At 41.3% G+C, this 26,073-nt stretch overlaps 1 protein-coding gene across 11 annotated transcripts; it reads left to right on the forward strand.

Annotated features, from left to right (window-relative positions):
* The first annotated feature begins 1,009 nt into the window (after positions 1-1,009).
* Positions 1,010-25,578, forward strand: LOC139534334 (E3 ubiquitin/ISG15 ligase TRIM25-like). Of its 11 annotated transcripts, XM_071333398.1 has the most exons (11): positions 1,127-1,244; positions 3,645-3,927; positions 9,371-9,568; positions 10,749-10,967; positions 13,881-13,976; positions 14,280-14,513; positions 16,150-16,172; positions 17,188-17,333; positions 18,915-19,082; positions 24,651-24,743; positions 25,137-25,578. In XM_071333398.1, the coding sequence occupies exons 1-10, from the start codon at positions 1,213-1,215 to the stop codon at positions 24,698-24,700; spliced, it is 1,449 nt and encodes a 482-aa protein (XP_071189499.1). In that variant the 5' UTR covers positions 1,127-1,212; the 3' UTR covers positions 24,701-24,743; positions 25,137-25,578. The 11 variants fall into 11 exon arrangements, with proteins under 11 accessions (XP_071189500.1, XP_071189508.1, XP_071189506.1 ...); XM_071333399.1 differs by lacking the exons at positions 1,127-1,244; positions 25,137-25,578 and adding an exon at positions 1,010-1,097 and having other exon boundaries at positions 24,651-25,112; XM_071333407.1 differs by lacking the exons at positions 1,127-1,244; positions 25,137-25,578 and adding an exon at positions 1,016-1,074 and having other exon boundaries at positions 24,651-25,112.
* The last annotated feature ends 495 nt before the right edge of the window (positions 25,579-26,073 follow it).

Raw genomic sequence — 26,073 nt, forward strand, 5'->3', positions numbered from 1 at the left:
GCACACAATGCAAATAGTCCGGGTAGCCATTTGATTACCTGTTCTTATGGCTTGGTCTTATGGCTTGGGGGTAAAAACTGTTGAGAAGCCTTTTTGTCCTAGACTTGGCACTCCGGTACCGCTTGCCATGCGGTAGTAGAGAGAACAGTCTATGACTGGGGTGGCTGAGGTCTTTGACAATTTTTAGGGCCTTCCTCTGACACCGCCTGGTGTAGAGGTCCTGGATGGCAGGCAGCTTAGCCCCAGTGATGTACTGGGCCGTACGCACTACCCCTTGCGGTCAGAGGCCGAGCAATTGCCGTACCAGGCAGTGATGCACTTTATTTTCATACAATCTGATTTTAAACGTAACCACAATGTTAACCTTATGACTAACTCTAACCTGAAATGGAGACAACAATTTTAACGATATAGTAATTTTTTACTTTGTGGCTGGAAAAAGTTCCACGAGCGCTTTTTGGACTCCATCGTTTGACGTGTACTGACGCCTTGTTTGGCTCACTCCACACACATTTATGGTGACAAACAGAGTAAGGTCTCTGTTAAGATTATCCATACCCGTGTAATAGCTTGATTTCTAAATGTATACCTGTTGTTAACCAGTGAACTAGAAACGGAATCCATTGAACACTTATTTTGTAGTTTGCATAATCAGGTGTTCTGGACTGATTTGAAGCTATATCTTGGCAACAAAAATGCATACAACCATTTAAATATGCAAGTTTGACATATTATTTTACGAAACTGATTCGACATTAATCTCTATTTTATTAGGAACATTTTTCATACACAAATCAAAATGTATGAAGAAATGGTCCCTTTTAAAATATTTAACTGATTTGGAAAATAATTTAGAATCATTCAAATGTATGCAAAACAAAATGTCACTACCTGTCTGGATTTGATGTGGATTTTTCTTTATGTAATCCCTCTGTCTGTTCCGTATTGTGTGTTACTGTTTAATAATAATACAAAATAATATAAAGAGTTCAACGCGCGCATTCTATTCACGTGACCCTATTAGCTTGCCCGCAGCGTCACGAGGTCACGAGAGTGTTCACTTTCGGTTCCCTGGTAAGAATGGTCGAAGAACAATTGTAAGTGCCTGAATCGTGTTCATTGGAGATTCCGGTATGGCAAGGAATGAGAGAGGCTAATTAAGAATTTGTGAAATACGGTGTCCTCTGTTATAGACGTACGGTATGTGCGGCAATGTTTGTATTGTCAACGCCTAGCGCCACAAGGTGCGTTTGCGCTGCTATTATGCCACCTATGATAGCTAGCTAATTGATTAACTTTAGCTAGATAGCTAACGTTAGCGCTCGAAACTACAATATTCCATGTAGGTCAGCGTATTCTATTTATAATATAAATAGATTTGAACTCAACTGCTTTTGTTTTGAGCCATTGCACTTGCATACAAGACGTAGCTAGATGTCTCCAGTATCGTTGACGTTGAAAGAGTTGGCTAGCTACAGTGCATCTAAAGAAAGGGAGATGTCATGTACAGTGCATTCGGAAAGTATTCAGACCCCTTTACTTACTCCACATTTTGTTATGTTACAGCCTTATTCTAGAAAATCGGGTTCCCCCCTCAATCTACACACAATACACAATAATGACAAAGCAAAAAAAGGTTGAGACATTTTAGCAAATTTATTAAAAATAAAACACTGAAATATTATTTACATAAGAATTCAGACCCTTTACTACCCAGTACTTTGTTGAAGCACCTTTGGCAGCGATTACATCCTTGAGTCTTCTTGGGTGTGATGCTACAAGCTTGGCATACCAGTATTTGGGGAGTTTCTCCCATTCTTTTCAGATTCTCTTAAGCGCTGTCAGGTTGGATGGGGAGCGTCGCTACAAAGCTATTTTCAGGTCTCTCCAGAGATGTTAGATAAAGGTTCAAGTCCGGGCTCTGGCTGGGCCACTCAAGGACATTCAGAGACTTGTCCCAAATCCACTCCTGCGTTGTCTTGGCTGTGTGCTTAGGATTGTTTTCTGTTGGAAGGTGAACCTGTCTGAGGTCTTGAGTGCTCTGGAGCAGAATTTAATCAAGAATCCCTCTGTACTTTGCTCCGTTCATCATTTCCTCGATCCTGACTAGTCTCCCAGTCCATGCCGATGGATAAACATCCCCACAGCATGATGGTGCCACCACCATGCTTCACTGTTGGGAGGGTGCCAGGTTTCCTCCAGACGTGACGCTTGGCATTAAGGCCTAATATTTCAATCTTGGTTTCATCAGACCAGATAATCTTGTTTCTCATGGTCTGAGTCCTTTAGATGCCTTTTGGCAAACTCCAAGCGGGCTGTCATGTGCCTTTTACTGAGGAGTGGCTTCCGTCTGGCCACTTTACCATAAAGGCCTGATTGGTGGAGTGGTGCAGAGATGGTTGACCTTCTGAAAGGTTCTCCCGTCTCCACAAAGGAACTCTGGAGCGTTGTCAGAGTGACCATCAGGTTCTCGGTCACCTCCCTGACCAAGGCCCTTCTTCCCCGATTGCTCAGTTTGGCCGCGATGCCAGCTCTAGGAAGAGTCTTGGTGTTTACAAACTTCTTCAATTTAAGAATGATGGAGGCAACTGTGTTCTTGGGGACCTTAAATTCAGTTTACCACAGGTGGACTCCAATCAAGTTGTAGAAACATCTCAAGGATGATCAATGGAAACAGGATGCACCTGAGCTCAATTTTGAGTCTCATAGCAAAGGGTCGAAATACTTATGTAAATAAGGTATTTATATTTTTTATAAATCAGCAAACATTTCTAAAAACCTGTTTTTGGCTTGGTCATTATGGGGTGTGTAGATAGATGAGGGGAAATGATTTAAAACATTTTAGAATAAGGCTGTAACGTAATATTGTGTAAAAGTCAAGGGTCTGAATACTTAAAGGATGCACTGTATGTAATGGTGAGTTATTTATTTTGTCATGCAATATTTGAAAATACAAATTTTCACTAGTCGATGGGCTAGTTGTGCTCATTTTCTACTGTTCTAGTTCTTTCTGAAAAGTAGCCACAGGCTAGGGGGCTAGCTTAATTTCCATCCCTGTTCGTTACGTCTTGCAATGAAACCGTTTACTGTTCATGACAAACAGAAGCAAACTGAACGAAACCTGGAGGGACCAACATTCATTTGTCCAATAGTAACTGGTTTTCCAAGGGAAAATGTTTTCTGTTTGGAGTAAACGGTTTCAGTTGCAAAACGTTTTGCAACATTATCAACCTAATGAATACACCCCAGCAGATATTCAACTACGACCACAAATTACCTTTTCAACTTTAGGTTTGTCAGCAAGTTCAGAGCTGGGTGACTCATCTCTTACACTTTTCATCCAACATCAACAGTGTTTATTGGAAATGAGAAGTTATAAGTTTAAATCTTGTTCTGTTTTAAATTGCCAAATGTGTTACTGCTTATCTGATCACCTCGGAATACTCCAATAACCATGTTTTATATTAGAGGGATATAAACTCCTATCAATGTTTAATTTTATGATATCGCTTAACATCTTACTAAATTATTTTATGTTTCTACTACTCTACAGCTACTGTGACCAAACCACACATACCTTGGCTTTTCCCCCTCTCAAATAAGCTCAGCTCTGTTCCTTTCCCCCTTTTCTTCCCATCTATAAGCTTCCTCCCCTTTTCCCTTCCCATCATGGCTACCTCCATGGATCAGTCCACTGTTCTAGAAGATGAGCTCACCTGTCCCGTGTGCTTGGACCTGTTCCGGGACCCCCACCTGCTGCCTTGCGGCCACAACTTCTGCCTCCTCTGCGTCCGTCGCCTCAAACGCCAGGCAGAGCGAGGTCGCTTCCGTTGCCCAGAGTGTCGCGAGAGCCACCGCTGCTCCGCGGCCTCGCAGAAGAACTTCAAGCTGGCCAACATCGCCGACGACTACCGCCTCCGGGGACAGGTATGTGTGGTCTGGGGCCATATTCACAAAGCGTCTGAGTAGTAGTGCTGATCTAGGATCAGTTTTACCTTTTCAACCCTGGATCAGCACACCTACTCTGAGACGCTTGATACGTATGGCGCTTGGTCACAGAAGTTGTGGTAAAAGCAGAAAAGTAAAGTTGATCAGTTTATAGTAGGATTGTCAAAGTTAATGCGTGATGTTTATCGGCGTAATTCTTTTTGACGTCGTTAATTGCGTCTCTATTTGTTCAACCCTCGAAACCTTTTAAGTGCACGTGTTTCTGCATTGACCCTTTTAACCCGTAAGAGTCTAAGCCGGGGGGGGGTTCTACTAAGCTATATGGAATTGTTTTAAGCTCGTCTTACCAAGGATCATTTTGATTTTTGAATTTTAAGACCCCTTGAAATAAATAAAAAAAATACATCTAATTATTTGATAAAAATATATTTTTGGCCTTACTGCTATTAGCTCATACAAACCTATTGAATAACAGCTTCACCACATGGAACCAGGGGCGCAACTTTTGTTTTAGAAGAGGGGGGACATAACCTGGCAGGGGGTCTGAATTACTTTTGCTCCCCTAAAATGGGGGGACGATGTACAAAAAGTGCTGTAATTTTTAAACGATTCACCCGATATGGATGAAAATACCCTCACATTAAAGCTGACAGTACGTACTTTGACTTCATAGTCATTGTTTGTTTTCAAATCCAAACTTGGTGTATTGAGCTGAAAAATATATGACTTCCCAATAATTATGGAGGGCACTGTAATTCAGATCACAGGCCTAATAGTACTGTAGTGCTCTTTTTACTTGCACACAATATAGCTGGATCACAAGGGCCAGTACTGAGCCGCCCAGCAGCTAGGGATTGGCTAAATAGGTATCTCCCCTGACGTGGGCATGTTTTCATTAGACTCCTTTTGTCGTACAGTATTCCATATAAGGCATCCAGAACTTACGAAAGTTGCACAGTATACCCTTAATCTTTTATTAATAAATCAAATCTAGTGATGCATCACATTTCTTCCATCTATTGTGACATTGCGCGAGGATAACCAACCTTCCAATTAATGCCAATGCAATTCTTAGCCGCTATAAATGCTAGTGTTGTGTCGTTGACTATCATTAAATGTGAAGACAGTATATTATCAAATCAATTCTGTGTAATTTAATTATGCGATTTTAAACTAATCATGTAACTTTAATTAACTAGGAAGTCGGGGCACCACGGGAAAATGTTTGGTCTTTATTTCCCAAATTAACTCTTCCGATATTTTCATATCTTATCGACTACAGTCAATTTTCTCATTTAGAAGGCTAACATCACATTACATCTTTTCACAAATAGTTTCATATTTATTCATTCATTTTATACAACATTGAGGTAGAAAACTAATAACTGAGGAATGTACACTTCCAGAGATACCGTTATCTTGTCCTACTGCCTTTCCTGATGTCACAAAATAAAACAACTTCGACAGGATTGTTCTTTAAATAGCCACAGAACATTCCCACATTCTCAAAAATATATATATTGTTTAGACTCAACGTCAACAGTGAAGAGGCGACTCCTAAATGCTGGCCTTTTAGGCAGAGTTGCAAAGAAAAACCCATATCTCTGTCCAGTGTCTGTGTTCTTTTGCCCATCTTAATCTTTTCTTTTTATTGGCCAGTCTGAGATGTGGCTTTTTCTTTGCATCTCTGCCTAGAAGGCCAGCATCCCAGAGTCGCCTCTTCACTGTTGACGTTGAGACTGGTGTTTTGCTGGTGCTTTTTAATGAAGCTGCCAGTTGAGGACTTGTGAGGCGTCTGTTTCTCAAACTAGACACTTTAATGTACTTGTCCTCTTGCTCAGTGGTGCACCGGGGCCTCCCACTCCTCTTTCTACTCTGGTTAGAGCCAGTTAGCGCTGTTCTGTGAAGGACATAGTACACAGCGTTGTACAGTCTTCAGTTTCTTGGCAATTTCTTGCATGAAATAGCCTTCATTTCTCAGAACAAGAATAGACTGACGAGTTTCAGAAGAAAATTATTTGTTTCTGGCCATTTTGAGCCACAAATGCTGATGCTCCAGATACTGAACTAGTCTAAAGAAGGCCAGTTTTATTGCTTCTTTAATCAGATCAACAGTTTTCAGCTGTGCTAACATAATTGCAAAAGGGTTTTCTATTGATCAATTAGCCTTTTAAAATTATAAACTTGGATTAGCTAACACAGCATGCCATTGGAACACAGTGGTGATGGTTGCTGATAATGGGCCTCTGTATGTCCGCTTATGTAGATATTCCATAAAAGTTCTGCTGTTTCCAGCTACAATAGTAATTTACAACATTAACAATGTCTACACTGTATTTCTGATCAATTTGATATTTTAATAGACCAAAAATGTGCTTTTCTTTCAAAAACAAAGACATTTCTAAGTGACCCCAAACTTTTTTTATTATTATTTATTTATTTATACAGTGGGGAGAACAAGTATTTGATACACTGACGATTTTGCAAGTTTTCCTACTTACAAAGCATGTAGAGGTCTGTAATTTTTATCATAGGTACACTTCAACTGTGAGAGACGGAATCTAAAACAAAAATCCAGAAAATCACATTGTATGATTTTTAAGTAAATAATTTGCATTTTATTGCATGACATAAGTATTTGATACATCAGAAAAGCAGAACTTAATATTTGGTACAGAAACCTTTGTGTGCAATTACAGAGATCATACGTTTCCTGTAGTTCTTGACCAGGTTTGCACACACTGCAGCAGGGATTTTGGCCCACTCCTCCATACAGACCTTCTCCAGATCCTTCAGGTTTCGGGGCTGTCGCTGGGCAATACGGACTTTCAGCTCCCTCCAAAGATTTTCTATTGGGTTCAGGTCTGGAGACTGGCTAGGCCACTCCAGGACCTTGAGATGCTTCTTACGGAGCCACTCCTTAGTTGCCCTGGCTGTGTGTTTCGGGTCGTTGTCATGCTGGAAGAACCAGCCACGACCCATCTTCAATGCTCTTACTGAGGGAAGGAGGTTGTTGGCCAAGATCTCGCGATACATGGCCCCATCCATCCTCCCCTCAATACGGTGCAGTCGTCCTGTCCCCTTTGCAGAAAAGCATCCCCAAAGAATGATGTTTCCACCTCCATGCTTCACGGTTGGGATGGTGTTCTTGGGGTTGTACTCATCCTTCTTCTTCCTCCAAACACGGCGAGTGGAGTTTAGACCAAAAAGCTCTATTTTTGTCTCATCAGACCACATGACCTTCTCCCATTCCTCCTCTGGATCATCCAGATGGTCATTGGCAAACTTCAGACGGGCCTGGACATGCGCTGGCTTGAGCAGGGGGACCTGGCGTGCGCTGCAGGATTTTAATCCATGACGGCATGGTGTGTTACTAATGGTTTTCTTTGAGACTGTGGTCCCAGCTCTCTTCAGGTCATTGACCAGGTCCTGCCGTGTAGTTCTGGGCTGATCCCTCACCTTCCTCATGATCATTGATGCCCTACGAGGTGAGATCTTGCATGGAGTCCCAGACCGAGGGTGATTGACCGTCATCTTGAACTTCTTCAATTTTCTAATAATTGCGCCAACAGTTGTTGCCTTCTCACCAAGCTGCTTGCCTATTGTCCTGTAGCCCATCCCAGCCTTGTGCAGGTCTACAATTGTATCCCTGATGTCCTTACACAGCTCTCTGGTCTTGGCCATTGTGGAGAGGTTGGAGTCTGTTTGATTGAGTGTGTGGACAGGTGTCTTTTATACAGGTAACGAGTTCAAACAGGTGCAGTTAATACAGGTAATGAGTGAAGAACAGGAGGGCTTCTTAAAGAAAAACTAACAGGTCTGTGAGAGCCGGAATTCTTACTGGTTGGTAGGTGATCAAATACTTATGTCATGCAATAAAATGCAAATTAATTACTTAAAAATCATACAATGTGATTTTCTGGATTTTTGTTTTAGATTCCGTCTCTCACAGTTGAAGTGTACCTATGATAAAAATTACAGACCTCTACATGCTTTGTAAGTAGGAAAACCTGCAAAATCGGCAGTGTATCAAATACTTGTTCTCCCCACTGTATGTAATTTTTTTCTACATGTATTTAACCCCTTATTTTTGTCAGTCTCCATATATACTTACATGTATTTCTTTCAACTGGTACCGGGGGACCTTCAAACTAGTTTTGTGAGGCCTGTGGGTGTCCTAGAGCAAAACAACCGACAAATACGTGTTTGTGAGAGACTCGCCTTTCCACAGAGGGTTAGTGTGTAGCCCAGACTGTTCGGATGCTACAGACACAAGTTGGCAGATCGTCTGTACTTACTTCAGACAAGTCCCAAGATGGTTGTGGGGGTCGTAAAGCAAAATGGAGAACACAAACGTGATCGTGAGGATGACAAACACTGCTCTAGCTCTGTCACCTTTCACTGCATTGAACTTAGGGGGTTAAGCGCAGAACAAAACACAGCTACAGTCAATGCTTGCGCCTTCAGCTACATCGCTGAAGACCGTGTGCCTCTAGGCCAAATCGTAAAAGTTATGGCTAATATTACTGGAGCTATGTTTTCTTTCTGCTGCGGATTTGTGCTCATGTCGCGGGTCATTTTAAATGCCCCTTCAAGTCGCTAAACAAGCAACTTCAGGGTCGTTTAGCTAGTAATGTTACTTAGCTAGCCAACCGGATAACTTGACCTTGCTGTGCACATTTGGGTGGCACAGGAAGGACTGAAATGGAATAGGCTACTCAAAGAGATGCTTCAAAGGTAGGCTGCATATGCAACAGTGGGGTGTGTGTGTATGTGAGAGGATGTGTGTGAGCGGGTTATCTGAACAGTGCAGATAGTTAGTGTGTTCATAACATTGTTGGACAAGTTTAAAAGCTCTTTATATCCATAGAGCCAGTTATTTTTTCCAATAGTCACACTCATTTAGAAGGCCTGAAGCATTAACAGTACTTAAAGGCGTGGGTGTGCGAGAGAGAGAGTGTGTGTATGTGCTGTGCGCGAATTACACTTCAATAACATTAATGAGAGGGAGTAGGCCTACTTAAACACTGGGACCATTCATTAATAAGCTGTATGTTACAGTGTCTTTGTCTGTGGTGAAAAATGCTATTAAAACGTTCTGATGTAGATCATTTTGTGTTTCTGTCCCTTACAATCAAAACATAATATGCCTGTAATTCAATGCACTGTGTTTGAAATGGAAAAGGGTTTATTTAGGGCCAAATTTGAGCAAATTCTAAAATGTTGATTAATCGTGATTACCTAATGCCATTCATTTGATATATTTTTGCTATTTTATATGTCACTGTGATGATGACCTTAGTTTCAGGATAATTAATCTCTACAATAGCCTACTCTACTGATTCATAGCATATAGGTCTACCACAAAACACAGCGTACTCTATTCCTTGTCCTTTCTCTGTGCTGTCACTATGATGTCCAGGCAGCGTTGTCAAGACCACAACAACCAGATGGTGGCCGCCCGGCAACAGCCAAGACCCTTGTGTCCGTGCCCTGTGACTACTGCCGTCCAGGGGACATTAGCGAGGCGGGGAAAGGGGAACCTGGAGCTCCCGGGGCTGGAGGAGAGGTGGTGTTAGCGGTGAAGACGTGTCTGAAATGCGAGGTGTCCATGTGTCAGGTAAAGATCTAGGAGGCCCATACATGGAATTTTGCTATTTAGCACCCATAATTCCAAATATGTTAATGTGTGGCACCCTTGGTAAAGCACTGTGGAGCAGATATATTCCAACATTATTCTGCTATCTAAATCTTAAGTTTTTGCGCAGCACCAGTATTCTCAACACATTGGGTGTGTTCGAGCACTAAGGCTAACTAAGCTGAATGTAGACACAAGTTGGCGAGTGAAGTCTGTGGAGGTGCATCTGCGACAACCGAAAGTCGGACGCTAGTGGTTTTTCAACAGCAAGGCTCATATCAACATGGCAGTGTCATCAGAGCTGCGATTCATTGGTGAAAAAGTACCCAATTGTCATACTTGAGTAAAATAATAGATACCTTAATAGAAAGTTACTCAAGTAAAAGTGAGTCACCCAGTAAAATACTACTTAGTAAAAGTCTAAACGTTTTTGGTTCTAAATATACTTGAGTATCAAAAGTAATAATAATTTCAAATTCCTTATATAAAGCAAAACAGACAGCACCGTTGTCTTATTTTAATTTTATTTACCGATAGCCAGGGGCACACTAATACTCTGACATAATTTACAAAATATGCGTTTGTGTTTATTGAATCCCCCAGATCAGAGGCAGTAGGGATGAGCAGGGATATTCTCTTGATAGGTGTGTGAATTTGACCATTTTCCTGTCCTGCTAAGCATTCAAAATGTAACGAGCACTTTTAGGTCTCGGGAAATGTATTGAGTAAAAAGTACATTATTTTCTTTAGGAATGTAGTGAAGTAAAAGTTGTCAAATATAAATAGTAAAGTACAGATACCCCAAAAAATGACTTAAGTAGTACTTTAAAGTATTTTTACTTAAGTACTTTACACTGCTGCGATTGTTAATAAAAGTTTTTCTTTATAAATGTCACTTTTCTATACCCCCATATCACACACACAAACTTAAAACATAGACTGTGTACAATTGAATTGGTTAGAGAGGTCTCAAGTATCAATTTCATTTGTGACCTCTAGCTTTAGAATTACGGAAAAGTTGGTTCCTGTTTCAGTCATGTCTTTGGCCACGTTTGCGTTGGTCATACAAAACTCCCCTAATGATTGATTGACAAATAGTGCCTCCCAAATATATATTTATTTTCAAACATTACTTTTTTTCTTAATTTTGTCCATGTGTCAGGAGCATGTGAAGCCCCACTTGGAGCTCCCTGCATTTAGGGAGCACCCCCTGACCGAGCCCCTGGGAGACCTGAGGAAGAGGAAGTGTCCCGAACATGATGAGATGTACCGCTACTACTGCATGGACGACAGGGTGTGTGTCTGTAATGCCTGTACCATAGAAGGGGGCCACGCCGGACACACCATCAAGACCCTGAAGAACACCATGAAGGGTCTGAAGGTAAAGGCTCTAGAGTTGGAACCTAAATTACAATGATTGTAGGAAGAAGGGTAGCGTTAAGAGGTCTCTGTTGGTTGGTCTACTAGTCAGGAGGGTGATGTACATGCCTAAATGTAGCACTCCAAAAACCAAAGAACACCATGAAAGATCTGAAGGTAAAAGCAGACCTGCCAAAATGCACTCATTTTGCGTACCAACTACGCAATTCTCTGTCCATGTACGCAGGTACGAGATCCGAGTTAAAAGTACACAGAAATTAATAAGGCCTGATTTTGGTTTTTACATTTTTTATTAAAAAAAAAAAAAAATAGATTCACTGAGTAAATCTAACATCCCGATTCTCGAGCTGCAACACACAGACATGTACGGAGTTTGTGTCAACGGACATGGAGATTAATACATCATTATTCGACGTAGCTACCCCGTGTCTGCCCATCCTTTTGTTTGTTGTGATGCTGAGTTTGCCGACTGTCAGCTGTATGTAAACACGTGGACAAATCACTTTTCGACGCCGTGTGTTGTGGAAAGCTAAACACTAAATTATTTCAAGCTAACGTTAGCGAACATAAGATGGACATTCAGTGGGCCAGCAGTTCACTCGCATTTGCTAGTGAAAGAAAGTGTGATATACATTTAATTCTGCGTCCCATTAGTTGTATTTTGCACGTAACATTAGTTGTATTTTCCACGTAACATTACGAGGATCATGCATCCTGATAGACTGTAACTGTAATTATGATCCACGTCACAAAAAGCATTACAAAAGTATAATCAAAAATAAATATAAACATCTTGGCATTAAATGGAGTCGGGAGTTTAGAAGACTGCTCGATGAAGAATGCATGAGTGTCCGCTATTAGCTATAGAGGCAATGCTTCTAAAATGCCTTTGCACTAGATTTGAGTTTTTATCAATTTCGAAAATCTGAAATGATGTTAGCGCAGCAAAGAAATCCAATAGGCACCTTTTAGATAGGCTGAAACACCGGACTCTTCTAGCGAACAGCGTTCAGATTCCCTTTGCAGTAGCCTACTTAAACTCTGTGTAGCCAGTTTGCGGTCTGTCGATGCAATCATTTCTTTTTGTTTTTATGTTTTCAAAATGATTTTGCTTTTAGTGTTAATTAGGAACCGTGTCTATAAAGCCAATACTTGTGAGCTGGCCCTAGTGATTTGCCCTGTTTGAGAGGTGAGAAGCGTTCCTCTACTATAGAGACTAAACTTGGGGGCCAAGGCAAGCTGGATCTGAAGACCTTCTATGCAGATGTCAGAAACTTATTTTCCTCTGCAGTAGACTACATGTTGCTGAAATTTCCATTTGGAGATGTGCTCCTCCAGCATGCTGTGGTCGCTGACATTGCCAACAGGCAGACTGCTAAGTTCTCATCCCTCAACTTTTTCATGGCATGCTTTCCATGCATTATTCCTGAGGGAGCCTCTGTTGATCAGGCAACAACCTTTTGAGCAGAGTCTGGTTAACATGCGCACAGATCAGGCCTGGAGAGAAATCGGCACAATGGAAAAAAAGGGGGGGGGGAAGCCTGGTCTACTCCCACCTTTCGGATGTGATGCTGGGGATATTGGTTATATTCCACTGCAATGCAGACTGCGAACAAATATTCAGTCTCGTTTCCAATAAAAAAAAACAGTATAGAGCCTCCCTCAGTACAGACATGCTGAGTGCGCTCGTTACCAAGAAGGTTTCAATGATTGTCAGAGGAACTGTTTGCCACAGAGAAGTCTACCCTGATGCCCTGCTGCATAAAGCTACATCTGCTAGCTACCAGGCAAATCTGTTAAGGAAATTATTTCCTGAACATTTGAAGGTCTCCAGAAGATTTGTTCTCACCCACTGTTTCCTATCATAGCGTTTTTATTATGAATAACATGTTTATTTGATACTGATGATCTGCTTCAAACATTTGTTGTTCTTATCATATCAGAGTTTTTAAATTAAAAGGGTATCATGGATAAGACGTTTTGTACCTAAACAAATAACTTTGTTAACAAAATAAGAAAACTCCAAGAATAAAGACCCTTTGTGTTCTTTCTAATTATATCTTGTAAGTGACTTTTACCATATGTGTAAATGGAATAACGTCAAGAAAGTATTCCAACCTTTTATAGACTTGATTTGGCACAATTCTGTAATTGCGATCATACTCACAAACAGCATGAGCGTGCGGGGGAAAGAGAACCCCAATTCGGCACATGCTATGTTTGCGAGTTGAATTTCCAATTTGCCACGCGCTTCTGGTACTCTAAAAAGTTGAACAGGGTTGGCAGGTCTGTAAAAGCTCTGCTAGAACACACTCACAAGCAAGAAGAATATACCCCCTATTACTTTCAATCAAACAAAAGGTAAACACACACACTCAACAGTGAACCACACATACCCACACACAGATACAAAGACCACACCTCTGTGCTCTAGACTAGGCTGCCACAGAATGGCTATTGAGTCTAGAACGCAGGTGAATATCATTGTATTGTTGTCACTAGTCTGACATGGTTGAGTGAATGAGACAATGGGCGAGTCCCAAATGGCACCCTATTCCCTATAGTGGGAAGAAAGCTATCCCATAGGGCTCTAAACTATAAAGTAGCGTGTCATTTAGGACTCATCAAAACTTGTGATCTCACTGTTTGAAGGACTTGTTCAACCCATTTCCAGAAGTGACTTGTCTGAACCAATGAGAGAAAGGGAGACATTTCCAGTTCAGTTCACCATTTACCCTCACTATAGTCTTGTTGTCATAGTGAATGTAGGTAACACTGGTTCTCCCCCTGTCTCTATCTCTCTTCCCCCTAACTCTCTCTCACCCCCCCTCTTCCCCTTAACACACACTCTCTCCTCTCTCTTCTCCCCCCAAACTCCCCCTCGGTTTCTCCCCCTCTCTCTCTGGTCCCTCAGGGCATTCTGGAGACCCAGCTACAGAAGGTGGACAGGAAGTTGAGCAAAGCAGAAAAAACTCTCCAGGAGCAGAAAGTGGAGGAACAAATTAACAAGGTGAGAGTGCTGATCCAGGATATGTTTTGTCTTGTAGACTGAATGAATATGATTATATGGACGGGGGGGACCTGATCCTAGATCGGCACTCCTATTCTGAGACACTTTCTGAGTACCGACCTGAACTCTTAACATAATGTAAGATGTCATGTATTTGTTTGTTCACAGAGTTGTATATTTTCATGCATTTTACTTTAGTGGCAGATGAAGAGAAACTTTGGACACTGATTAGTTGGTTTTCTCTGGTTAAACACACGCACACCCCTGCCCCCATCTCTCAACCCTCTCCCTCTCTCTGTGCAGAAGTTCCTGGAGGACTCGGACCAGCGGATCATGGCGGTGGGGGAGGTGTTACAGGTCCACCTGGAGGGCTTCCTCACAGTCTTAAGGGACTGTACCCGCTCACAAGAGAGCGAGTGTGGCCCCAACATCCAGCGGAACATAGCCAAGGTGGCCCAGGACCACGCTCGTCTGCAGGATGTCCACAGCAGAATCCAGAACCTCGCCCAGGAGAACGACCCCTTTCGCTTCCTAGAGGTCAGTGTGTGGTTTTTCATTTGATTGTTTTCATTTAACAAAATGTTTTTAAATAATAATATATTCAGCCATACAATGGATATACAGTTGCGGCCAAATATGTTGGCACCTTTACACTTTTCTTAAATAATTCCCTATTTCTTCTAAAATAAGTTGAAATTTCAAACAGTTTTGGTCACCACACGTTGTTGGATTTTCAACATTGCAGAACCAATTTTATTTTTGTTAACTTTATTTTCTAAATTAAAATGGTAAACTTAAGACAAAATTGTCACCCCGGAGCTAGTACTTTGGCCAAGATAACTGCAGATACATGCTTCTTGTAGCCATCAATGAGCTTACTGTACCTTCCTACTGGCAATTTGGCCCACTTTTTAGCAGCAAACATGCTCTAATTCTTCAATGTTGCCCTCCACCAACTGCTGTTTTCAGATCTTGCCACATTTTGGGTGTGATTCAGATCTGGACTCTTCGCTGGCCAGCATCTCTCGAACCATTCCTGGGTGCTTTTTGATGTGTGTTAGGGGTTGTTGTCCTACTGAAAGACTCACAATCTTCAAAGAAGACCCCATTTTTGAACACTGGGTTGAACATTGGACTCCAAAACACCTGGTAATTTGCTGATTTCAAGATGCTTTGAGCATGTTCAAGGCCCCCAGTACCAGAGGCAGCAAAGCAACTTCCACAGCATTATCAAGCCTCCTCGTTTTAGATTGTAGTGCGAGTGTTCTTTTCATCGAATTGATCCGATTTGTTGAATGTGCGCCAATCCGGCATCCTACTATCCCCCATGGTCTGCGTTCCATTGACCTCTTTACCACATCTATTCAAAGAAAAGAACACCCTCCCCACAATCAAACATTGGGGACGTTCGATAATGCTGTGGGATTGCTTTGCTGCTTCTGGCACTGGAGGCCTTGAATGTGTGCAAGACATTATGAAATCAACAGATTATCAAGGGGCTTTGGAGTGCAATGTTCAACCCAGACTCCAAAAACTGTGTCTGTTGCAGGTTGTGGATTTTTCAGTAGGACGACAAACTCAAACACACATCAAAGGTTCAAGAAGCAGTTCTGGAGTGGTCAGCAATGAGTCTAGATCGGAATCGTATCCAAAACCTATGGCGAGAGCTGAAAACAGGAGTTAGTGGAAACATTGAAGAATTGGAGCAGTTTGTTGCTGAGAGTGGGCCAAATTACCAGTAAAAAGGTGCAGCAAGCTCATATAGCTACATTAAGCATTTGTTGGCAGTTATCTTGGCCAAAGTCTGTGCAACCAAGTACTAACTCAGGGGTGCCAATAATTTTGTCCATGCCATTAGTCTTTATTTTCTAAATTAAAATTGTCCAATGACGGGGGTGTGGAGATCAATTTTGTTTTTCAACTTATTTGAGAAATAGGAAATTATTAATGAAAATTTCAAGGGTTCCAATATATTTGGACGCAACTGTACATGAACAGGTGGATATGCATTTCAAATCATCAAGGATAGTACATAAGTGGTTGATGCTGTTCACTGACCAGAACAAAAAGTCACATGGTCAGGAAAATCTCCTGCTGTCCCTAAATAGTTCATTTTTCGTTCTGTTTTCTGGAACTAATAAATGTTAATCTTTTTCTCTGATTTGCTGTTTAGGCATACAAATCATCAAGCAAAAAGTAAGTTATTGTTGTAGGTTACAGTCCTTTCAGAAAGTATTCCACCCCTTGACTTTTTCAATATTTTGTTGTTACAGCCTGAATTTAAAATGTATTCTGTCACTGGCCTACACACAATACCCCATAATGTTAAGGTGGAATTATGTTTAGACATTTTTACAAATTAATGAAAATCTTAAATGTCTTGTGTCAATAGGTATCCAACCTCTTATGGCAAGCCTAAATAGGTTCAGGAGTAAGCATCTGCTTAACAAGTCACATAATAAAGTGCATTCAGAAAGTAAGTGAAAAGGAGTGAAGCTAAGCACAGGCAAAATCCTAGTGGGAAAACCTGGTTGTCTGCTTTCCACCAGACACTGGGAGATTAATTCACCTTTCAGCAGGACAATAACCTAAAACTCAAAGCCAAATATACACTGGAGTTGCTTACCAAGAAGACAGTGAATGTTCTCGAGAGGCCAAGTTACAGTTTTGACTTAAATCTAATTGAAAATCTATAGCAAGACCTGAAAATGGTTGTCTAGCAATGATCAACAACCAATTTGACAGAGCTTGAAGAATTCTGAAAAGAATAATGGGCAAATGTTACACAATCCAGATGTGGAAAGCTCTTAGGCTTACCCATAAAGACTCGCATCTGTAATCGCTGCCAAAGGTGCTTTACAAAGTATTGACTCAGGGGTGTTAATACTTATGTAAATTACATATTTCTGTATTTCATTTAATATGTTTTCTAGAAACAGGTTTTCACTTTGTCATTATTGGGTTTAGTGTGTAGATGGGTGAGAAATGTATTTAATCAACTTTATATTCAGGCTGTAACACAACTAAAGATGGACTAGGTCGAGGGGTATAAATACTTTCTGAAGGCACTGTATACCGGAAATGTGTCTGTCTGTATGGGGTGTAATATTATATGTTTTGTGTGTGTCCTGTCTATGGGTGAAATGCCATTTGCAGTGCGTCTCTCATCCTGTCTATGGGTGATGTGCAATTTGCAATGCGTGTGTCCCAGTTTCTGCAGGCAGTTGAAGAAGCCCCTCTTCTACCCAGAGTATGTTGGTGTGGACACTGAAGGCCTGGCCGAGGCCCTGGAGGTTAAGCAGGATGACTTCCTCACTAATGTACGCTCCTGCATCTCTCATTTCATCGACGATATATGTGAGTAACAGACGTGTTTGCGTGCATGAGTGAGTGAGGGGAAAGAAAGAGGTGTGTGTGTGCGCGCGCGTGAGATAAAGGAACCAGGGTGTTGGAAGTTTAGAATAATTTGAATACATTTTGAATTTGTGGTCATGCACTAGTGTTGTCACGATACCAACATTTTACTAACGATATGATACCAGGCCAAGTATTATGATACCGAATAGTATCTCGATACCACGGGGGAACAATTCAGTGTTCTAGCGTACTGTTCGCCCCGTCCCCCAGACAATTGTTCCTGTTTTCTGAATGTTATGCGCATGTGCTACACAAAAAACCTGTCACTGATATCCACACTTTCACTCAATGCAACACATATGGATTTTTTGTTGTATTTTTCCCCCAATTTTGTTATATCCAATTGGTAGTTAGTCTTGTCCCATCGCTGGAACTCCCGTACAGACTCGGAAGAGGCGAAGGTCGAGAGCCATGCGTCCTCAGAAACACGACCTGCCAAACCGCACTGCTTCTTGACACACTGCTCGCTGCACCAATGTGTCGGAGGAAACACCGCACACCTGGCGACCGTGTCAGGTGTAGCCAAGATACACAGCTTTCCGCAGACACCCTGCTTTTGCAGGTAGGGGCTACCATTCTAATACCAGACTGCATTGAATAAAATAAATCTAATAGGTTCCCCAAATATGTTTTTAGTTAGCTAGGTAACATGACTGAACAACATTGTTTGTTATCAAACCAATAATTAGCAGTCTGGGATTAGTTTAAAATGGCCCGTGACATGGTTTGTGAAATAATATATAAATCGTGCAGGAAGAAAGAAAATGCTCCTTTTTTTGCCGTTTGAGCTAGAGCAAGCAGTTTCCTTTGCTGTAAATCTGAAAGCCTGTCGCGAAGCTGTTTTTCCTCTCTGGCACTGCTGCTTGACAGCGAACTTGCAAAGCCTATACTCAGACTGGCCTGTGCTCTTGGTTATACCAGAGATGAAATTATATACAATGTATCAACTTTGCATTGATTTGCGTGCTGCTCCAATGTACAAATGTCACAACAGAAGACTGATCATGGACTCCATTCCCGCCCGTCAAAAATGTAACTAAACAGCAGACTTTATAAACATTTTATAACAGGCGCCAGTGGGTTCTTTAGATTGGTAGGGCTGAAAAAGTTGGTATTATCATATGAAACGGTACTAAGGTATTTAAAAATGTTGGTATCATGGCATTTTGGTACTGTGATACCAGTATACTGTGCAACACTCTCTCACACTCACACACACACACACATTTGTTTCCCAGTGACGACAAATCGACAAAGTATTGTTCTCCTCTTAAAGCTAGAATCTGTATTTGGTGAAACTGCCAAATCCGTTTGGGATATTACAACAAAGAAGTTACTTGAAACAACAACATTTTTTGCGATTGAACAGCAGAATATGTATGGCGAAATTTAATTAACAACGCTGCCGGACGCTGCTCTTCCGTTTCATCAACAAAATATAAACAAAAGGCATTGGGGGTGAACAGTGGCTCTGCTTCACCAAATGCAGATTCTAGTTTTAAAGGTTTTGTCTTCTACCAGGTCCTTCAGTCAGGGAAGACCCGGACACCGGAGGAGAGGAGGAGGAAGAGGAGGATGAAGATGACGACGACGACGAGGAGGATGGCAGTGATGGAGATGAACAAGAGGAGGAGATGAGTGAGGAAGAGGAGGGTATACACGACCACGAGTCAGCAGACGAACTCTACGGTGAGGAAGATGAAGAGGAGATTTATTCGAACTGATGAAATGACTGGGGTGAATCGTCAAATCCATTCTTTCATTTAAGTCAAACTTTCTCTCATGGCCTCCCACTGACATCAATATTTGACTATGTAAAAAAAAATTGCTTTGAATTTAGGATTTTCCCAACCATTTTGGGAAACCTTTCAAATATTATACATTCTACATCTACACATCAATGTTTCGAAGGGGAGATGTTTATGGGTGCATGGCACCAAATTTCCTATATAGTGCACTACTTTTGACCAGGCTTTGGTCAAAAGTTGTACACTATTTAGGCCAGGGCTATTCAACTATATTCGTACAGATGTAAAAAAAAAGTTCATTGCAGGGGGGGGCAGACATTTTCCACATGCGTTTATTCTAAGGAAGAACTGTTTAAAAAAGAAAAGCACACACCAATAAAGTACTTTTCTTAAATTGTTGCTAAAATGAATTAGGAAAGAAGTGGATGTCGCTCAACCAATGTGATTAGAGGTGCAACCCATAAATGTAATCATTGAAAAGGAAAAGGCGCAATGATCGCTCACCATTAAAAGCTTCTTAAAAGAAATTAGGTCATTTTAAAATCTGAAAACGAAGTATCTCAAAAACTAACACAAAGATATGTCAAGTCAGGTAATGCCAAATTCCAGTCTGAAGGAAGTATGCTTTGAATTTATTTCCCTCAGTCATTTGGTGCGTTTTTTTTGGTGCGTTTTTTTGTCACACTTCTAGCAAGTCCTCGTGGGCATCAGAAGGCACGTACGTGTGCTTAGCTTTCAGAAATGGGGTCAAAAAGTATTTGTTCCCTTAAACTGTTAAAATGCTAGAGCCAAATTCATATAAAGAAAGAAGAATCCAAATGTCACATAGGTGCTAGAAACCATAGTGCTTGTCATTTTGGCACTGAATGTCGGATTTACACAATTGATCAAAGGGCCAGTCTAAATAAATAAACGGGCCAGATCTGGCCCGCAAGCCACCAGTTGAATAGCCCTGATTTAGGCAGTAGGGTACCATTTGGGATGAAGACTATATTTTTGTAGTTCAAGATTATACTGTTATAGCTAAACACTGGGTTTCTAATTCTAACCTCAAACTGTTTTATTTTTTGACCAAAGCACTTGTTCCTAACCTGACTGGTGTGCCAGATGGGTGGGGTTTGCAGTTTTAGATATATTCTATTGGTTCCATTAAACTAGGCAAACTCAATCAAGTACAGTATTTGAAATTATTTTAAATGGTTTTTAGACCCAGGTCTGGGGCCATAGTCATAAAACACCTCAGTGTAGGAGTTTTGCCTTTTTAGATCATAATTAATAAGTTAATATTGACAGGGGGAACCTGTTCCTAGATCTGAAATCCTACTCTGAGATGCTTTATGAATACAGGACCTGGTCTAGTATATAGTGCATTCCGGTAAGTATTCAGAGACCCCTCGACTTTATCCATATTTTTGTTACATTACAGCCTTATTCTAAAATGTGTTAAATTAGTTTTTTCCCCCCTCCATTAATTTACACAAAATACCCCATAATTATAAAGCATTTTAGCAAATGTATACAAAAAAAACTGAAATCACATTTACTTACAGTGGGGAGAACAAGTATTTGATACACTGCCGATTTTGCAGGTTTTCCTACTTACAAAGCATGTAGAGGTCTGTAATTTTTTATCATAGGTACACTTCAACTATGAGAGACGGAATCTAAAATAAAAATCCAGAAAATCACATTGTATGATTTTTAAGTAAATAATTTGCATTTTATTGCATGACATAAGTATTTGATACATCAGAAAAGCAGAACTTAATATTTGGTACAGAAACCTTTGTTTGCAATTACAGAGATCATACGTTTCCTGTAGTTCTTGACTAGGTTTGCACACACTGCAGCAGGGATTTTGGCCCACTCCTCCTTACAGATCTTCTCCAGATCCTTCAGGTTTCGGGGCTGTCGCTGGGCAATACGGACTTTCAGCTCCCTCCAAAGATTTTCTATTGGGTTCAGGTCTGGAGACTGGCTAGGCCACTCCAGGACCTTGAGATGCTTCTTACGGAGCCACTCCTTAGTTGCCATGGCTGTGTGCTTCGTGTCGTTGTCATGCTGGAAGACCCAGCCACGACCCATCTTCAATGCTCTTACTGAGGGAAGGAGGTTGTTGGCCAAGATCTCGCGATACATGGCCCCATCCATCCTCCCCTCAATACGGTGCAGTCGTCCTGTCCCCTTTGCAGAAAAGCATCCCCAAAGAATGATGTTTCCACCTCCATGCTTCACGGTTGGGATGGTGTTCTTGGGGTTGTACTCATACTTCTTCTTCCTCCAAACACGGCGAGTGGAGTTAGACCAAAAAGCTCTATTTTTGTCTCATCAGACCACATGACCTTCTCCCATTCCTCCTCTGGATCATCCAGATGGTCATTGGCAAACTTCAGACAGGCCTGGACATGCACTGGCTTAAGCAGGGGGACCTTGCGTGCGCTGCAGGATTTTAATCCATGACGGCGTAGTGTGTTACTAATGGTTTTCTTTGAGACTGTGGTCCCAGCTCTCTTCAGGTCATTGACCAGGTCCTGCCGTGTAGTTCTGGGCTGATCCCTCTTCTTCCTCATGATCATTGATGCCCCACGAGGTGAAATCTTGCATGGAGCCCCAGACTGAGGGTGATTGACCGTCATCTTGAACTTCTTCCATTTTCTAATAATTGCGCCAACAGTTGTTTCCTTCTCACCAAGCTGCTTGCCTATTGTCCTGTAGCCCATCCCAGCCTTGTGCAGGTCTACAATTTTATCCCTGATGTCCTTACACAGCTCTCTGGTCTTGGCCATTGTGGAGGTTGGAATCTGTTTGATTGAGTGTGTGGACAGGTGTCTTTTATACAGGTAACGAGTTCAAACAGGTGCAGTTAATACAGGTAATGAGTGGAGAACAGGAGGGCTTCTTAAAGAAAAACTAACAGGTCTGTGAGAGCCGGAATTCTTACTGGTTGGTAGGTGATCAAATACTTATGTCATGCAATAAAATGCAAATAAATTATTTAAAAATCATACAATGTGATTTTCTGGATTTTTGTTTTAGATTCCGTCTCTCACAGTTGAAGTGTACCTATGATAAAAATTACAGACCTCTACATGCTTTGTAAGTAGGAAAACCTGCAAAATCGGCAGTGTATCAAATACTTGTTCTCCCCACTGTATGTATTCAGACCCTTAACTCGGTACTTTGTTGAAGCACCTATGGCAGCTATTACAGCCTCGAGTCTGCTTGGGTATTACGTTACAAGCTTGGCACACCTGTATTTGGGGAGTTTTTCCCAATTGTCTCTGCAAGGCCTCTCAAGCTCTGTCGTGTTGGATGGGGAGCGTCTCTCTATAGATGTTTGATCGGGTTCAAGTCCGAGCTCTGGCTGGGCCACTCAAGGACATTGAGACTTGTCCCGAAGCCACTCCTGCGTTGTCTTGGCTGTGTGCTTAGGGTCGTTGTCCTGTTGGAAGGTGAACCTTCGCCCCAGTCTGAGGTCCTGAGCGCTCTGGAGCAGGTTTTCATCAGGGATCTCTCTATACTTTGTTCCGTTCATCTTTCCTTCGATCCTGACTAATCTCCCAGTCCCTGCCGATGGAAAAACATCCCCACAGCATGATGCCGCCACCACCATGCTTCACCATAGGGAGGGTGCCAGGTTTCCTCCAGATGTGATGCTTGGCATTCAGGCCAAAGAGTTCAATCTTTGGTTTCATCAGACCAGATATTTTTTTCTCAGGGTCTGAGAGTCTTTTAGTGTCTTTTGGCAAACTCCAAGCGGACTGTTATGTGCGTTTTACTGAGGAGTGGCTTCCGTCTGGCCACTCTACCATAAAGGCCTGATTGGTGGAGTGGTGCAGAGATGGTTTTCCTTCTGGAAGGTTCTCCCATCTCCACAGAGGAACGCTGAAGCTCTGTCAGAGTGACCATCGGGTTCTTGGTCACCTCCCTGACCAAGGTCCTTCTCCCCCGATGTTATGAAAATTTCATTATCAATGTTCATAAACTTAAATTAATCTACTCAGTCTGCAACCCAGAATTTGTAAGGTTCTGGTTTAAATGAAACAGACAGAGTCCCCAGCTTACAATAGTCAAAATGTTTATTCACGAGAGCACTCAAGTCCATTATACAAAGACATCCATTTTATACTTGCTCCCTACTTACGCACATACTTCCACACAAACAGTAGGTATCCTACGCACATACATACACACGAACAGTAAGTGAGTTGTATCCTTCTCCAGAGTTCTCACCACTGTGTATCACTACCCAGCCGACAGTTCCATTCCCCCGAGATTAGGGAAACCTTGAGAAGTACTCCCTGTCCTATCATAAGTTTCTCAGAGTTCTAGCTAGGTCAGGTCAAACACAGTTTAATTGTTCTCGGTATTTTCTTAGGCACACACATACACACACATTTCTCTCCCACCCAGGTCTCCTCTGAACCTAGTTGGACTTATGTTTAACACTTTAATTATTCCTTATACATGCTACATAAACTATAATCCCTAATGGTTAAGTTTCAGAGTGGAATTATTTAATCATTATCTTTAAACATATAAATTCCTTTATCACCCGATTGCTCAGTTTGGCCGGGCGGCCAGCTCTTGGAAGGGTCTTGGTGGTTACAAACGTCTTCCATTTAAGAATAATGAAGGCCACTGTGTTCCAATTCCTTCGACCTCATGGTTTGGTTTTTGTTGACATGCACTGTCAACTGTGGCACCTTATATTGACAGGTGTGTGGCTTTCCAAATCATGTCCAATCAGTTGAATTTAGGTGGACTCCAATCAAGTTGTAGAAACATCTCAAGGATGATCAATGGAAACAGGATGCACCTGAGCTCAATTTCGAGTCTAATAGCAAAGGGTCTGAATACTTATGTAAATAAGGTAGTCCTGTTTTTTATGTTTATTACAGTTGTATTAAAAATATATAATTTAATACATTTTAGAATAAGGCTGTAATGTAACAAAATGTGGAAAAAGTCAAGGGGTCTGAATACAGTGAAAGCTACATTTTATTTTGTATTCTCTGGTTGAACGTATGGTGCATTGTTATACTGTGTTTATTATTTGAGTGCACTGGATCATTAATATTACATAATATATATATAATTAAAAGGTATTGCACTGACCTGCAGATATGAATTTCAAACCACAATAGTTCACAACTAATTTAGTGCATCTAGGTATCCTTGAGTCCAATATTTATAACCATAGGGGTTAGCAAGATGGCAAAAACAGATCTGGAACCAGGCTAGCATTTAGGTGTTTGTGTAACCAGACACGTGAGTGCATGTCTTGACTGAATTCTGACTTATGTGAATTTATACCAAAGATGGATTATAGAAAGAAACCAAAGGAGACTTGACAGACGAGTGGATGTGTAAAGCATGGGTGTGTTCTTCAAAAGCTGTTCGCAATTTGTCAAATAAGTTGAGAATGTTTATCAATCTGTTTAATAATGCACAGTATAATGCAGTATATGTTTGTAATCATTTGCACACCCACGGTCCTATTCATTAGGCACCAAACAGAAGAAAACTGGGAAGGATGGACCAGAACTTGTCCAATAAGAAGCCCTCGTTCTCCTTTCCCGTTGCAAAAAGTTTTGAAATGGTGCGTACTAATGAATACGACCCATGTTTCATGACTTGCAGTTCGGAGAAACATTTGCAGGTCTACTTCTAATGACTGTAGCAATCGATAACTTGTGCTATTTTAGACATGTTTTGTATGGCTATCTATTTGCACAGTTCTGCAAATAACATGGTGGTACATCATGGCTTTTGTGTCTTGCATGGGATCTGTTTTTTCTTCACATTGTTACGAAAGTTGACAGTGAATGTTTGTAAATATCATTTGACAAAATAGTATATTTTTCAGGGATTTTCATACGGGTGATTTTGAGCAAATTAGTTGTCGTTCTATCCAGCCAATCAATTCTGCATGAATGTTATAAAAATAAATAAATGCATTGTGCTGTTATTACATTTCATTGGCTTCTTTCAGACCACCAATGGAGACAATCCCGCAGGTGAAAAAGCCGGATGTGGAGGTCCTGGGCTGGCGAGGTTACACATGGTCTGTGGTTATGGGGCCATTTGGACATTTGAATTCCAAATTCTCTAAAATGATGTTGGAGAAGGCTTATGGTAGAGAACTTAACGTTCAATTAATTATCTGCCAACAGCTCTGGTGGACATTCCTGCAGTCAGCATGCCAATTGCACGCTCCCTCAAAACTTGAGACATCTGTTGTATTGTGTTGTGTGACAAAACTGCACATTTTAGTTTCCTTTTATTGTCCGCAGCACAAGGTGCACCTGTGTAATGATCATGCTGTTTATTCAGCTTCTTGGTATGCCACAGCTGTCAGGTGGATGGGTTATCTTGGCAAAGGATAAATGCTCACTAACAGGGATGTAAACTTTAAAATAAGCTTTTTGTGCGTATGGAAAACTTCTGAGATCTTTTATTTCAGCTCATGAAACATGGGACCAGCACTTTACATGTTTATATTTTTGTTCAGTATAGAATGACTATAGCCTATAGGTAAAACATTTTATGAGTTTGACTAAGATATATGCAGCTAGGTTACTTGCTACATGAAATTGCTTATCATGTAGCAGTTACAGTAACTTATACTTGGACGTTTTGGGAACGTCAACTGTAAAACGCTTCTTGGTGAGAGTGTGCGCATAGATAAATACTACCTGACCAAAGGTATGTGGACACCTGCTCAAACATCTCATCCCAAAATCATGGGCATTAATATGGGGTTGGTCCATGATGTTGGAACATTGCTGCTGGGACTTGCTTCCATTCAGCCACAAGCATTAGTGATGTTGGGCGATTAGGCGTGGCTCTCAGTCGGCGTTCCAATTCATCCCAAACGTGTTTGATGGGGTTGAGGTCAGCCACAGACCATTATTCCTCCACCAAACTTT

Source organism: Salvelinus alpinus, chromosome 11, assembly GCF_045679555.1.
Source record: "Salvelinus alpinus chromosome 11, SLU_Salpinus.1, whole genome shotgun sequence".
In the NCBI taxonomy this organism is placed as follows: domain Eukaryota; kingdom Metazoa; phylum Chordata; class Actinopteri; order Salmoniformes; family Salmonidae; genus Salvelinus; species Salvelinus alpinus.

What these genes read in the sequence shown, in the direction of transcription:
- LOC139534334 (XM_071333398.1), top strand. Translation starts at nt 1,213, where the DNA reads ATGTTTGTATTGTCAACGCCTAGCGCCACAAG. An exon ending in TACAAATCATCAAGCAAAAA is followed by an intron (nt 16,173 to 17,187) that starts GTAAGTTATTGT and finishes CGTGTGTCCCAG; the next exon opens with TTTCTGCAGGCAGTTGAAGA. An exon ending in GTCAGCAGACGAACTCTACG is followed by an intron (nt 19,083 to 24,650) that starts GTGAGGAAGATG and finishes CCTATTCATTAG; the next exon opens with GCACCAAACAGAAGAAAACT.